The 16,066-nt window shown below is 37.6% G+C and overlaps 1 protein-coding gene across 2 annotated transcripts in view; it reads right to left on the bottom strand.

Moving 5' to 3' along the window:
• LOC145992041 (uncharacterized) overlaps positions 1-16,066 on the bottom strand; it is a 97,518-nt gene that overhangs the window by 31,249 nt on the left and 50,203 nt on the right. For both annotated transcript variants that reach the window (XM_083128166.1, XM_083128175.1), the window contains 7 exons: positions 13,163-13,379; positions 12,459-12,547; positions 10,170-10,331; positions 6,705-6,866; positions 5,276-5,473; positions 3,924-3,977; positions 3,030-3,120 (listed from right to left, as the gene is read on the bottom strand). In XM_083128166.1, coding sequence (XP_082984292.1) covers positions 3,030-3,120; positions 3,924-3,977; positions 5,276-5,473; positions 6,705-6,866; positions 10,170-10,331; positions 12,459-12,547; positions 13,163-13,379 — 973 coding nt within the window. The remainder of the gene's footprint in view (positions 1-3,029; positions 3,121-3,923; positions 3,978-5,275; positions 5,474-6,704; positions 6,867-10,169; positions 10,332-12,458; positions 12,548-13,162; positions 13,380-16,066) is intronic.

The following is a 16,066-nucleotide window of genomic DNA, read 5'->3' as shown; positions in this document are numbered from 1 at the left end:
CGTTGCAGGCATGTATGTGTGCGACAGTTAGAACAGCCAGTGGATGCAGCTGGAAAGGTGTGGAAATTAAAAAAGTTTTTCTGCATGGTGCATAATATTTTGAAATCTTCGTTCTTTTATTCTTAGATCGAAATGCGTAAGGGGAACGAGAAACAAAAGATATGTAACAAACCGTGCGTGTATCAGGTATAAAACAGATAAATGTGGCACTCGGGAAGTGCAGCATTGTTCCTGAAACTTTGATATTAGTCAATATGGAGGGTGTTGGGCTAGTTGTAACATAATGGGTGGGGTAAAATGTAACAGTGTTACAACTTACCCCATTTATCGATACACGTTGTTGCATGATAGAAAATTAATTTTCCTGTCAAAATATTCAGACGTAAAATTATACACTGTTAAATAAATTAGTCGGACATTTTATGGTGCATGCATTGTGTAGTATCTCCTTATTTCGCAGATGGCACAAAATTACAAAAGGAAAACTGAGGGGTGGGAGATATCCCAAGAAGTATTTGTGCAAGCTGCACAGGAAGTAAGAAGAGGAGGCAAAATAAGGGCTGTTGCCAGGCACAACAATAGTGTTATTCATATGTTAGTGTCACATTTGGGGAACATCGTGTGCGTGATGTATGAGACGTGCGAGTCCTAATCATGTACGTATGGAATCAGAAACTCTCTAAGTTTGTGTCACGTGAACAGCACGTGACGCGGTTGGCCACTAGGCAGCAGCAGTGTACAATATGGCGTTCTCAGGTAACGAGAGAGCATTTTGCATGATACAGTTTGCGAAAACAGAGGTTACTGTGACTGTTCAGCGGCGATTTCGCACTTGTTTTCAGAAGGATCCACCAGATCGCTGGACCATCAAGAAGTGGTATGAAACTTTTGAGCGCACAGGGTGTCTGTGTCTACCTAAATGACCTGGAAGGCCGGGACCATCAGGCACCACTGTTGAAAGTGTTCGTGCGTTGTTTGCGTGCAGCCCTCGGAAATCGACAAATCGTGCAAGTGTGCAGCTGGGAATGTCTCAGTCGACTGTGTGGCGTATTGTTCGCAAGCAACTGATGATGAAACCATACAAACTGCAACTTGTACAGGCGCTCACAGAAGGTGACAAGGAGGTTTGCACAAAATTTGCCATCGACATGCAGGCAGCAATGGCAGACGATGATAATTTTGGTGAGAGACTCGTTTTCAGTGATGAAGCTACGTTTCACTTGTCGGGGAAGGTGAACTGTCACAACGTGCGGATTTGGGGAACTGAACACCCACATGTGACAGTCGAGCATGTGCGTGACTCCCCAAAGATTAACGTGTTCTGCTCCATGGCAAAGGACAAGGTTTATGGGTCCTTTTTTTTTTTGCAGAATCCACAGTGACTGGCATCACTTATCTGGATATGTTAGAACAATGGCTTATTCCCCAAGTGACAGCAGACAGAGGTAACTTCATTTTCCAACAGGACGGGGCCCAACCCCACTTCCATCGACTCGTGCATGCGTACATGAACAAGAACTTACCGCAAAGATGGATTGGACGCATTACTTATGCGTACATGAACAAGAACTTACCGCAAAGATGGATTGGACGCATTACTTACGATGACGTCGCATTGTTTCGGTGGCCGCCAAGATCCCCAGACTTCACACCTTGTTATTTCTTTCTCTGGGGATATGTGAAGGACAGGGTGTTCATTCCACCGCTTTCAGCTGATTTAAACGATCTCCGAGTTTGCATTACAGCAGCGATAGCAACGATAGACCGTGACATGCTGGTGCAGGTGTGGGCAGAATTGGACTAACCTATGGATGCCTCCCATGTAACCAAAGGTTCACACATTGAGCACTTGTAAGGTATGACAAACAAACTTTGTGAGATTGTCTTTCTTTTTTTATATCATTCATGCTGATATAAAACTCCGAAATGTGACATTGACTTATGAATAACCCTTATTTGCTGTCTCTCTCTTTACCGATTTTGGCATTGAAATATATGCACTTTCTTTGTTTCATTTAGTGGTTCTTCTTTGTCAATTGGTAACCCAATTATGCTAGTCTATATATCAATCTGCTAGTTTATTTAGAACTTGATCTATTCTTCTTTCCATATATATAATATATTTTTCACTTTTGAATTTCCACATTACTATATACAGTTCATTATGATATTTAGAACTAAGCAGTGAGTTAAAGGTGAAACTAATTTGTTTGCGAGCAGTTATAATCATATTTATGTTATCATTGTTCCTGATCACTGAAGAAAGTTTAATTTTAGGTTTTCATTATGTTTACTGTTGTTATTTAGATGATAACTGTTTGCTAAACTGAGGTTTATATCATATAACGAAAACATAAAGACACATTTATCTTATACTTGCCTTCATATCAAACTCTGCAGCGTATTTACGTTTGTATATGTTTAACGTTTGTGTATCTTGTTATAACTCTTGTTATAAGTAAACAATGGATCATATTCTATGTGTTTGTTACATTTTACCCCATTGTCTGTTACAAATATGTGGCAAAATGTAACGTTTACATTGTCCTTTTCAAACAGATATTTTAAATATTTATAGAGAAGCAGTGACCTTGTATCTTTGCCAAACGTTAGAGGAAGGTTCAAAGATTATTGCTGTGGTAAGATCCAGGGATGTAACGCTCATCTTATATGATCACGTTTGTGAAAAATTGTTCCCGTCTTCTTCTAGTTCCCCAATTGACCTCACCTTGTAACTTTGCACTGGTCTCCAATTGAACATTTGTTCAGCATTGTTCATGAGAGCAATGCATGCACTCGAAACATTGGATGCTAGCAAACCTGACAACACTTGTTTGAATCATGTCTCCAGGAAATCTACAATTCCTAATAACTCAGAGGTGGTTTGGTTTTTCATGTCCTGCTGTCATAATTAAAGATTCACCTGCCGTGTTGATAAAAAAATACTGTATGATCTGTAACTGTCATTTTTGGCATGAATTCTTTTATGACTTGTAGGAGGCAATAAATTTAAAACTTTTGTTTTTTACCTGGTGGACCCTCAGGCCCCAAGGGTCCTGGAGAACCTCTTTGTCCCTTCTCGCCTGGCAGCCCTGGCTGACCTCTTTGTCCTGGAAGACCCTGTGTAAAAATGGGTAATCTTGTTATGAAGAAATAAAAAAAAATCACAAAGCAATTTCAAAATATGGTAATATATACTAATGTCCAAAATTAAAGCAACAAACGGAAATTCTTTCCCATGTGTCCATTTGACCACATAATACGATCAGGTGATAGTAATATTTATGATGTCATAGACAACTGGTTTAAGATAGAAAATAAACTAACCTTAATGTGCCAGGATTTATCAATAAAAAAATCACGATAGCAACAGGTTAAATTTGGCAAATTTATAAAAAAAAATCACACGAGGAAAAAATTTCTGTTTGTTGCTTTAATTTTGGACACTAGTATAAATTGCTTAACAAATTACAAGACTATCCTTGTTTTATTTGTAAATTTATAGTATAACCAAATGTAAAGGAAATTCATAACTTTTAATATGAGCTTGATATGTTGGCATACAAAAATACCTGTAGTACCAAGGCAAAGATTATGTGTCAGAATAATGAAAACCTTACGTAGATTTTCCAGCAAAAAATGCAGGCTCGACCAGGACTCGAACCTGGGTCTCTGGCAATCTGTGCCATTGCTCTACCACTTAGCTACCGAGCCAGCCTGGTTTCGACAGATTTTTCGCTGGCGCTGTTTTACCTGTGTGGAATGGTCTCTGCAAAACTATTCGCTGAGAAATCTATGCTGTACATCTCCTGTGTGTGCCTAATTTAATGGAATGAAAACCTTGTTTATGTTTACCTCAGTTTTTCAAGTCAAATTGGAATTTTTAATTTATATTCATCAGAAAAATAGAATTTAACACTTACCACTAATCCTGATGGTCCGGCATGTCCCTTATCACCCTTAGGTCCTCGTGGTCCCTATAGAAGGAACAACAATAGAAAGTTAGAGATAAAAAACAAAGACAAGAAAGAAACAAAATAATTAGTATTGTAGAAAATTATAAATATAAATCCATATGTTATCCATAAATCTAAGAAGACTTGTTAAACTTGCCTCCCTCATTACAGCCGCTTTGTCCTGTTATGTCTCATTGAAACACATATGTGGTCTACCTGCATGAACTGGAGGTAGGTTACATATTAAAATTTACTGATTTCATGTTTGGGGAATAAAAGATGTGGTTGACAATAATTAGATCTAAATAAGTTACTAACTACAATGCTATTAAATTAATAGAAGCTCTACAAGTAAGCTTCACGGGAAAAGTTAGTAACTCACTTACGTCTAATTACAATTACCTGAGTTAGAATTATAGTTAAACATGTAACTGAAAAATATGTAAAAACTGATCATATATGAACTGCATATCTACGTAAATATTGGAATATGTCAAAAAGTTGTGTTCTTCAAGCATGCTTACTATTATAATACAGCCATGTAGTACCTCATTTACTAGCTAGATCATTATTTCATATTAAGTTATTAATATAATTTTTCTCGTTTTTCAAAGTATGCAATGAAGAACCCGAAGGAGAGAACAACTTTGTTTGAAGAAATAAGTGGGTGAGTAATATGCACAATTACTGTTCTTTGACATTATTAGAAGGCATTTTGGAACTACCCAAATTAAAAACTGACTTGAATTCTTGATTTGTTGGCTGTTATTTCACTTAAACTTTTTACACTTTGTTAACATTTTTGGATTCACTTGAATACTTAAAGATTGGTGTCACATTGGCTTTCTAAAGCTCAGAAGCTTGTGTGAAACTGACCTGGTCAATATCGTAAGAATTCTTTACATTTTGGGGTGTAAAGGGTGATGCCTTCAGAAGACACCCAAATGACAATTTCCCTTCCATATAGTATACCCTGGATTGCATTAATGAGGCCCTGGCATCTGGAGCCATGGCCAGTATAATCCTCCGTGGGGCTTGTGTTACATGCTGCCCTTGTTTGTTTGTGATGGTCATTTCATCTTTTCACCATCCATCCTTATTTTCACGATTAGCCCAATGTGGCATAAAATCAAAGTAAAATAAATCAAATAAATCTATCAATATTCCTGATTTTAATGTATTAGAATATTTATGGCATAGTTTCCAAATATAAAGTGCATATTTAAAAACTGATCAATATAATTGCATGAATTATTGAATAACTCTCTCAGTAGTGCATAAAAGCAAGTCCAAATACGAAATAAGAACAAAACACTTACTGGTAATCCATCGGGTCCCATTGATCCTGTTTCTCCCCGAGGTCCTGGTGCCCCAGGTGGACCTACGGGACCCCTTTCTCCAGGAAACCCTCTTTCTCCTCGTGCTCCTGCAGATCCTGGAATACCTGGAGGTCCCTGTAATCCAGTTTCGCCATCTTTCCCTGGTATCCCAGGGTTTCCAGATGCACCTGGTAAGCCCTGTGGAATTTAAAAAGGAAACTGTTAATTTTTGGCAAGTACTAATTAGCCTAATCAATATTTATCAAAATGTAATTGACCAGAAGTTTTCAGAGATCACTGATTATTATATTTATAAAATAAAAACTTTCTCTGTGATAATGTTGTGATCCTCTTGAATGTTGACTGCAGTACAATACAGTGTGTTTGTGGTTTAAACTCAAACTATTGTCAAACAATGTAACTATTTTAGCACATTAACTATACATTATTACTTTCACAAATAATAGTCAGAAAGCATAAAAAAATATGTAATTAGTATTTCAGAGCATTCGGACTGAATACACCGTATAACAATATCTGAAAAAAAGACATGCCCTCTACTTTCAGAAAACCACTAAGTTCATGTGACATCCCTGGTCAGCAAGTGACTTGCCAACCTCCATCTCTCATGTAAGAAGCTACTTGAAAGCAAGAAGCAGTAAGCTCCCACCTAGTAAGTCCGTTTTCATGGGATTAAGCATCACTAAGAAAAAGTCCCTTCCCATGACTTGCCTCAAAAGGTTGCTACAGCAATGGAATTTTGAATAGTTCTAGAAAGACAACCATTAGTTCAGGATATTATTATGTGCATCATTAATTGAATTGTTGTTTTAAGTCCACTTTATACACAGAAAGGCTAATCGGGACTGGACCTACAGTTTAAAGTGGGATCAGAACCACTATGCCTCCACCTTCATTACAAGGCGATGACATTACCACTACACCATCGGGGAGGCCCTAATACTTGCATCAAACTCAGTGCTAAAACCCACTTACAAAGTGCATTATTCTTTCTTGCAATGTCACCAGGTAGTACTGACAACTATTTAAAGATATAAAAAATACGAGAAATATTCCTTCATTGAAAACTTTCACATTAAAATATACCAATGCATCCTGTTACAGCAGCTTAGATTTTTACATGAGCATAAACTTGTAACAAATAAGTTGTTACGCTTTCTCCAGGGCTTTAAGGCATCAATAAAACATGAAAAGAATTGTTTCTTGCTGAACGAAAATGACACATAACCAACTCTTTCGTTACATGGTGCTTTAAAACCCAGGTAAAAGCAAAACAACCTATTTGTTACAAACTGAATTTTCTTCAGTTGTACAACGACATTCAAGTTTTGGGGCAAATAGCTTAACACTGCAACATTACATGAGTTAAAGGAACTGAGGTAAAAAAAGATATATATTTTTCAATAACCTGAAATCCTCTTGGTCCGGCAGGGCCTGGGGCTCCTCGTTCTCCATCGGAACCTGGGGGACCTGGGGGTCCCTGCACTCCAGGAGCACCATCTTTACCTGGGTCACCACGAGGTCCTGTTGGTCCAGAGGGTCCCACTTCTCCATCTTTACCTGCCTCTCCCTGGAAAGGAAAACAACATTTATTAATTAAAAAAAAAAAAAAAACATTTATGTTTATCAATACATCTTTCATTCAAACAGCAATATTTTCATTTATATAGTATATAGATAAAAGCTCTTGTACTACAACAACAAACTCTTCACTAATTTCTGAACATGATAATGCAAAATCTCGAAAATATTTAGAGCTTTAACTTCTTTCATAGAGTTCTGACATTGTGTACTAATGCAAAAAGGCACATCCCCACTATGCTGGTTGGCAAGGTCGAGTGGCAAAGCCAAACAAATGGGTACATGCTGTTGGTCTGTGCTGACTGGCTGATCAGCATGTCGATTCCAAGCTGACTAACAACAGTCTACTTCAAAGAAAATCGTTCCAACACGTACATGCCGTGCTGTCTAGATAGGTGGAGGAAGGATTGGTCTTGCATGTTCAACTCTTGAACATGGAGTGGACTCGTTATGACATTAATACAAATGTACTGTGGTCATCCTCTTCTATGGGACTGTAGATTGCAGGACTATAAAAATCAGTCGTGGCATGCTGCCAATTAGGTGTGGAACCAGACGGATGCTCGTCCCTACACTGCAGTACTGTGAGGATGTTCATTGATTTCAGCAAAGCCAATTGGTATTGCTGACTGGCATAGTGGAGATGAGCCTTAATACTTTGCATCTTTATTAATAAAACTAATTTTGAAATATAAGTACCTACTGTAGCACTGAACACTTTTTAAGCAGAAAGCAAAAAAACATAATAATGTTTACGGATATTTAATTTCATGAATTTGGTATGTTATATCTAGAGCTAGGAATTTTAGGTGCTGCACCTTAAACTTTTTTGTGTGAAAATGGGTAAAAAAGTGACTCATCCCCAAAATAAGCACGTATTCAACTCTACTCATAGTATTTAGGTTGCACCTTTTTGCACCTTTTTCACAATCTCAGAACCTTTTGCACCTTTTCGGCCTTTTTGCATCTTTATCATTTTTTTAAAATACAACTCGCGTGCTGTTTAACCCCACCCACATTCGAGGCACGGCTTTTTGGCATGCGATTCTTGTTTACCGCACAACAATGAATCGGCTTTCTTCAGTTCTTGGACGTTAATGTAGTAAGCGTGCGGACTTTAACAGTGCCAACAATGACGCGTTACAATTGCTAGAAGTTGTGCTCCTTTTGGTCCTATGCTGTATTGTTTACGAATTGTTGTAGGAAAGCTGTTTTGTTTTCGTTTCCTTCTCCCATCTCAGCTAGCAAGGTAACTGCAGTCTGTGATCGACTGATCGATGCATCGGATTTGCTCGTTCACCATGCCAAAACATAAAGTAAATGTTGGGAAACTGCAGGACATTGTTAAACAGTTTAGTGGTGATGGCATTCAGAGTGATGGATCAGTTCTGAGGTGTGATGTGTGTGATATTTCTATTGCTGTTGATGACAAACACCAATGCACTCGGGTTGTGCAGCAAAGTGGGAAGCACGTCAGGAATAAAGAACTACGAGATGGTAAAGGTGAGAAGCAACAGCAATTCATTGGTGAGGCGTTTGCATCTTAGAGTTCCAGAAATAAAAATTAATTTTTCAGTGAGACAGCAAGGACGTTTATAGCGTGTGGAATACCTCTTTCGAAACTTAACAATCCTGTCACAAAATCATATTTGCAAAAATATACTGGGAAGTCAGTTCCAGATGAGACCACCTTAAGGAAATCTTACCTTCAACCTCTTTATGAAGCTAAAATCTCGCAGATCAGTCAAGTAGTAGCTGACCATCCAGTCTATTTTATACTAGATGAAACCACAGATAGGCAAAACAGGTACGTTTTGAACATTTTAGTGCCACCTCTCAATGGACATCAAGTGAAACCCATGCTTTTAAAAACTTATTTTCTCGGCAAAACAGATAATGCAAGTGTATTGCAAAGTTTCAATGATGCATGTTTTGTATTGTGGCCGGAGGGCGTAAAATATGATAGTGTGTGGTTAGTTCTTCAACCAAGCATCTTACATGTTAGCTGCATTTTCTGATCTGAAGAATATGTATTCTAACTTAAAACATGTGACCTGCATTGTTCATGCTTTGCATCGAGTTTGTGAAGCTCTTAAAGATGAATATACATATGTGAACGAATTTGTTTCTAGCATTAAGAAAATACTGAAAAGGGCTCCTTCTAGAATACAGAAGTACGTAGAAATTACGAAACTTCCACTACCATCCTCTCCCATCCTTACTAGATGGGGTACACGGTTAAAAACTGCAGTTTGCAATCATTTCCATACAATATCGAAATTTTTAGATGCTTTGCCTAGTAATTCCTCAGCTGTAGAAAAAGCCAAAAAACTTGCACTTAAACAGGAATTGCAAGATGAACTCTATATTGTACATGGCTTCTCTTTCCTTACTACTGCAATCACAAAACTGGAGGAGCAGTGTCCTGAAAAGAAAGCACAGTGGGCTGTTCTGATGGATGTGCAACGAGAGCTGCAAGGGGTCGGGAAAGAGAAGTTAGAACAAAGTTTAGCCAAAAACCTTGATGTTCAAGAAGTCGCAACCAACAAGGATGTGGATTACCGGTTGAAAACAAAATACGCACCACTTGTGTCTGTTGACTTTGAACGTTCTTTTTCAACTTACAAGTATCTGCTTAGTGACCGCAGATGTAGCCTCACTCAGAAGAACATAGAAATTTTGAATGTAATCTATTTTAACAGTTTTCTAGATGACTAATTCTAAGCAAGTAAGAAGAAGCATGTTTTCCTTTATGTCGCTTTCTAATGTATCAGAGAATTTCTTTGCTTAGTTATATTAAACGATTTAAAACCAGAGAATACTCTATGTGTTTATCCAGACAAGTTGAATCATATATGTATGCACTGCTCACAATAAATTTTACATCTGAAAATTAGCACCTTTTTTGTACAAAAATTGGCACCTTTTTTGCACCTTTATTGGAAAATTTTTGCACCTAAAATTCCTAGCTCTGGTTATATCAGCATTTAATGCAAAGCAAATTAATGTCAATTCATCTTTCATTCTTTGAGGTAAATTGAATTTAAGGACAATTTGTAGACACTGTAAATAACAGTAATAGTTTCATGAACTTCCATTTGCCAATGGTACAACTTTTGCATTTTCTCAACATTTCAATGTCACGAACGTACATCTTCCTCAAGAGGTGTAAAGAAAGGAAGTTGAAATACAAATGAAATAAAAGTTTACCAAATTAACATGGACAATTGCAAAGAAATTCAATAACAATAATACCTAAAAATAATTAGGAGATGAAATGTAGAAAACTTACAGGAATTCCCTTGTCTCCTGGAGGTCCAATTGGACCTGGAAGTCCTTGAATTCCCTGTAATCCTTGATCCCCTGGTTTGCCATCCGCTCCTGGCAGGCCTCTCTCTCCTGGACTCCCTGCTTTCCCTGGAGGCCCTGGTCTTCCTGTGAGACCTCGTAGACCCTGAGGCACAATAACAACATGCAGTTAGAGCCACAGAAAGATCTATTTAATATTGAACTCAAAGAACAAACTGTGCAGCATATTTAAGTGCTAAAATCAAATAATTTTATACTTGTAGGCTCAACTTTACTAAAAAATCATATAAATGAATATTCTCACTTAAGAATTTAGTGTAGAGAAATCTTATTACCATCATTAAACAATATTATTCTCTTTAAGAAATAAAGTATTTTCAAGCCGATGAAAGTTCCAAGCAACAAACGGATTTATTTCCTATGTAATTGGACTATTTCACTTCGTTCTCCAGCAAATTACTTGTTATTAAGACTCACACATTTTATTCTAGCCTAGTTGCGTTTCACGTATGGTCGCAGAATAAATTGGTCACACATTGGAAATGAATAAATTATGTATAGTTGTATTGAATCTGCTGTATGAAATCATGTTTATATGTAAATTAGTCTGAACCAAGAGAAGAAAGAAAGGGGAGGGGAACAGAGAACATTTGTGTCAGGGAAGATGGAATTTTTCTAATAGAGTGATTTTTGATGGGTCTGGACACACACTATCGTATCAATCCCTAAGATTGTATATTTATTTTTATTAAAGTCTCTCTGAACGCTTCACGTTGACCAGGGCATTCACTTGTTTTTCTCAGTTGTCTCAACCTCTGAGGCATGTTTACAATGCATTGTGTTGTGCCATGCAAACCTCCTGAGCATTCAGGAAACAGGTAATACTTCTGGTTATAGAGTCAGCGGTTTGCATGGGAGCAATTAAATAACACGATTTGGCATAGAGGAAGAGCTCGATGGCCTAGTAATATAGAGGTGAGACAAGCTGAGAGGGGACTGACTTTTGGGATTGAGTTGAGAGAGGGAAGGTGGTCAGCAAGGCAGTAGGTCAGAAGTGGAACGACGCTCTGGTCGACGAATTGGAGAAGCTTACAGAGGACTTCGCTTATTTGATTCAGCTAAAGACTTCAGATAGACAGGTAATTGTCCTAACACCCAGCCATGATTCAGGTTCAACGGTTCATAAAACCCAACGAGTGACCATTGTCTTTTCTGTAGTTAAGTTCCTTAGTGTGATTTTGTACCTTTCGCATTGCCAAGCGATAACTCGTCATGCCAATGACGAATGGTCTCATCAAGAGGATGAATGATGAGTAGTTTACATCACCCATTGATTAATTGGTTAACAGTTTAGGTATTCATAAGATCCCACGAACTTTAAAGGTTCGTTACGTGGTGGAGGTGCGGGGCAACGATCCCGGTACCTCTCGCAAGCCCCTGTTTAGAGTATCCATCAATACAATCAAACAGTGAGATGGAATTAGATTTTTCTCTCTCTGAGTGAACTTTCATCATGGCTTTTGACCTCTTTAATCAGAGGGTCTGTGTGCACCTATGCAATAGCAATATTCTTTGTTTTCATACTTCAGGTTTGTGCAACTTACTCACTTCTATATATATTCTTTCATATTTCTAAAAATTAAAAATACAAAATTATTTGTTACTTACGTAAAATGAGTAACAATTTTGTACACCAACAACGTTTCAAGAACCACTGTTCCCTTCTTCAGGTCCTATATTTCAGCTATCCAAAAATCGCCATAGCCTCGTCAATTCATACTCTTACGATAAGGAAAGCACAGGCAGACCGCATGGGAATAGTGTGATAAGGGGGCATCTTTTCTTTTTTAAAAGTTTTAACTTGCACAGGTTTTTAAGTGGAAGGGGTTTATAGTGATTTTTTTTAACAAATAGCAGTGAGCATGGGTCAAGCAAAGATTTTAGCGTTTTCCAAATATTTTACCTTTACCATAATGTACCAATTCCTTTTACTGATGAGAGTATGAATTGACGAGGCTATGGGGATTTTCGGATAGCTGAAATATAGGACCTGAAGAAGGGAACAGTGATTACCAAAACATTGTCGGTGTACAAAATTGAAACTCATTTTACGTAAGTAATAAATAATTTTGTATTTTTAATTTTTAGAAATACGAAAGAATAAATATTCTTTGTTATTACTAATTTCCTTCAGACTACCTTTTGAGTGCTATATGAAGTAACATCTTCCTAAAGAACAAAGCAATGAAAGATTTAAGAGTAACTACAATACCTGGAGTCCCGGAGGGCCAGGTCTTCCAGGATCGCCTTGGGATCCCTTCATTCCTTGTGGTCCAATGGGTCCCCTGTCTCCAGTTTGTCCTGAAATTATTAAAAATGCCACAGGAAATAAGAAATGATTATACGTTTAATGAAATAATTACGGAATCATGAAAGGCTATACCCATTATCCAGGGGTGATGAAGTAGGCATACAGTTACGGAACATGTCCCGGTGGAGGCACATAGTGGTTCGGATCCCACTTCAAACTGTAGGTCCAGTCCCGATTAGCCTGACTGTGCATAAAGTGGACTTAAAACACCAAATCAATCCATCGATCAAGTTAAGGAACATTCAAGTAAAAGTAGTGTTGCTCACAAGATGAGGCATTTATTATCTTGACTCATATATCGTCTCAAAAATGAGATGGGACAAGTATTATTTTCGAGATGAGAAGGCATTTTACAAGATGAGACAGACCGAAGTCTCATCTCATCTTGTGAGCAATGCTAGTAAATTGTAATAAAATACAATATAGATTTATTATATAACAATGAAGATTACATATAAATGAGAGTTAACAAGTACTCTTGCATATTCAAATTGTTTGCCTTCAGTATTAACACACTCCTGCACAATGTACAAGTATCAATTGAGTACCTATAATAGTATTTTTTAAAATATGAACTGTTTTCTTGCATAATTAACAATACTAACCTTTAGGGCCAGGAGCACCATCAGGCCCAGGAAGGCCTCGACCACCAGGGGCCCCTCTTTCACCAGGCGGGCCACCAAGTCCAGTCGGCCCCCTTAAGCCTCTCTTTCCTCGTTTCCCGGCACTTCCAGCAGCCCCTGGAAGTCCTCTTGGTCCAGGAGCTCCTCCCTCACCCTTCATTCCGACCTCGCCTTTGAAACCTCGCTCTCCTGGAATTCCCTAGGAAAGTATTAGAACATTTTAGAGAGCACTTTTACAGGTCATTAGAGATTTGAATACTATAATGTTCAATGCAAATGCTTTTCACATGCATTTTTCAGACTTTTTATTATCTAGAAACCTTAGTGCAAAATGAATCTTTAAGAAAGATAAATAAGAGATAATTTTGTTGGTTTATTTACATTTTCAACTCATTCTGTGCATATTTTGAACATATTCTGTACTGATACAGGATAATCACACTTGCATTATGTATGGAATGTAATAATGTACGTATGTTGGCTTTGTGTGTGAGTTTCAAAATATATAAATTGAGACCTGGAGAACTATTCCATTATCTTAAAACAACGAAACAATCCCATCCTTCTCATAACATGCATAATTACAATGTAAGAAAATATTCATGTCTGCAGGGGAGCAACGGACATAAAAACTATAATGAAGTCCAGGGCCACATTTACGTGCAGGCAATCTAGGCTGCAGCCTATGGGCCTGTACCACAAACGGGCCAACACCACAAAAAAAAAAAAGTTTACAAATTTTAATTTTGAATAGACTAAAATAAAAAATGACTATTTTAATACTGTGGTGCGGGTGCTCTACTAATCATAAAAAACGTCGACGCAGTTATTTTGTGTGTTGTGTGGGCTAATCCGGCTGAACTATTCAGTGGACAGCTGATATATGAGTTGAGTCAGCATTGAGGAATCTCGATTGCTTGGCATGGTGTGAGAACACTGGTGCTGTCACACAAACTACCTATCATCGACGATTTGTGATTTGCAACTAATTGGCAAGCAAGTTTTCAATGAAGCTATCTCTCGCATCAAGCAGTCAAAGTACTATTCCATATCATTAGACTCAACTCCAGACGAAAGTCACATTGATCAGCTTACTTTGATTTTCAGATATTTAGAGGAACACATCCCTGTTGAAAGATTTGTAACATTCAAGCCTAAACAAAGCCACAAAGCTAAAGATATGTTTCAAGGCTTGAGCAAGTTTTTGAAAGAGAATGACATAGACATTAAGAACTGCCGTGGTCAGTCTTATGATAACACTTCTTCAATGAGCAGAAAGTACAATGGGCTTGAAGCGTTGGTACTGGCAGAAAATAATTTAGCAGCATGGGTACCTTGCGCTGGGCATTCACTCAGTCTTGCCGTGAGCTTCAACTAACAGATATAAAGTTCTAACTGATTGTTGAAAAAAGCAGAAACTGACAAACCCATTCTCGTGCCAAAAAGGACAACAAGAACACGTTGGTCATGCCGAGCAGATGCTACAAGAGCCCTCTTGCGAGGCTATAAACAAATAAAAAATGCACTTTTTGAAATTTCAGAGGACAAAGAAGATTCAGGACAATCACATGTTACTGCTCTAAGTTTGCATAACAAAATGTCAAAGATGGAAACGGGGCTCTACACAGCATTTTGGGATGATATCTTGGGACAAGTAAACAAAACTAGTGAAACTCTGCAGAACCCTGGATTGGACGTGATCACGGCCGCCTCAGCACTGACATCGCTAACAAGCTTCATAGGAACAAAACGGGATAGCTTTGAAGAATATGAGGTGAAAGCTGCTGAGTTAGCTGATTGCACTGAGTATGAGAGTGAAAGTGAAACACAGCACAAGCGCAAAATAATCGTGCGTTGGGCACCTCTTGACTGTGTCCAAGCACCAGAAGTTGAGCTGACCCCATCAAAAAAATTTAAAACCCAGAATTTCCTTACTGCCATAGATCAATTTGAATATTCATTGCGGCAGAGGCTTGAGGCATACAAACTAGTTGATACTCGTTTTGGATTTCTCAACAAGTTGGATACACTTACTAATGAAGAGATAATTGCAGCAGCTCAAAGCTTAGTAGAAACATATAACAATGAATTAGACTATCAATTGGGAAATGAACTGATTCAGTTCAAGGCTTTTTACGACGAGTTTCAAAAAGATGATGGGGAAAATGAAAAGTCATTAGTCAGGAGAGGTGGATGTATAAACTCCTCCTAGAAAAAAAAATTCAAAGATTGTTTTCCTAATATCGAGGTCGCTCTAAGAATGTACCTGTCACTTATGGTCACAAACAGCAGCGGAGAAAGGTCAGTTTCAAAATTAAAGTTGATCAAAAACAGGCTTCGAACCTCCATGTTAGAAGACAGGCTCAAAGTTTTGGCTTTGCTCAACATTGAAAGTGATATTTTAAGACAACTAAGTTATGAAGATATTATAAGTAGCTTCCTTAGTATTAAGTGTAGGTGCAAACCAATTAGCCACTAAGATTATTTGACACTTTCATTTTAAATCTGATTGTTTGGGAAAGTACTGCATTTGAATTAAATATAAGTAAAATTTACTTACTTGTTACAGTCCTTTTTTTATCTTGCATTTGCCTAACATGTTTACTTAAAATTACAATATATATTTTTTTAAAATTAAAATGTTATTTTCAATTGAAATATTATTTTCAAAAAGTTTCCCCCACCCGATAGGGCCCACACCACAGGTTCAAGGTTCAGCCTAGGGGTCTACAGATCCTAAATATGGCCCTGATGAAGTCAAGTCTATAAGAATTAATAGAATCTTGGCGATTTTTGAAGTGATTTAAACCCTATATCAATTTATGATTTTAAAGGAAATGAACATTAGCGTTTCCTACGTTACAGCAACAATATACAAGTTTATCC

Source organism: Lepisma saccharinum, chromosome 1 (assembly GCF_977018435.1).
Source record: "Lepisma saccharinum chromosome 1, izLepSacc3.1, whole genome shotgun sequence".
NCBI lineage: Eukaryota > Metazoa > Arthropoda > Insecta > Zygentoma > Lepismatidae > Lepisma > Lepisma saccharinum.
The sequence above is the reverse complement of the archived record's forward strand: the minus strand, read 5'-3'. Positions and strand labels throughout refer to the sequence as shown.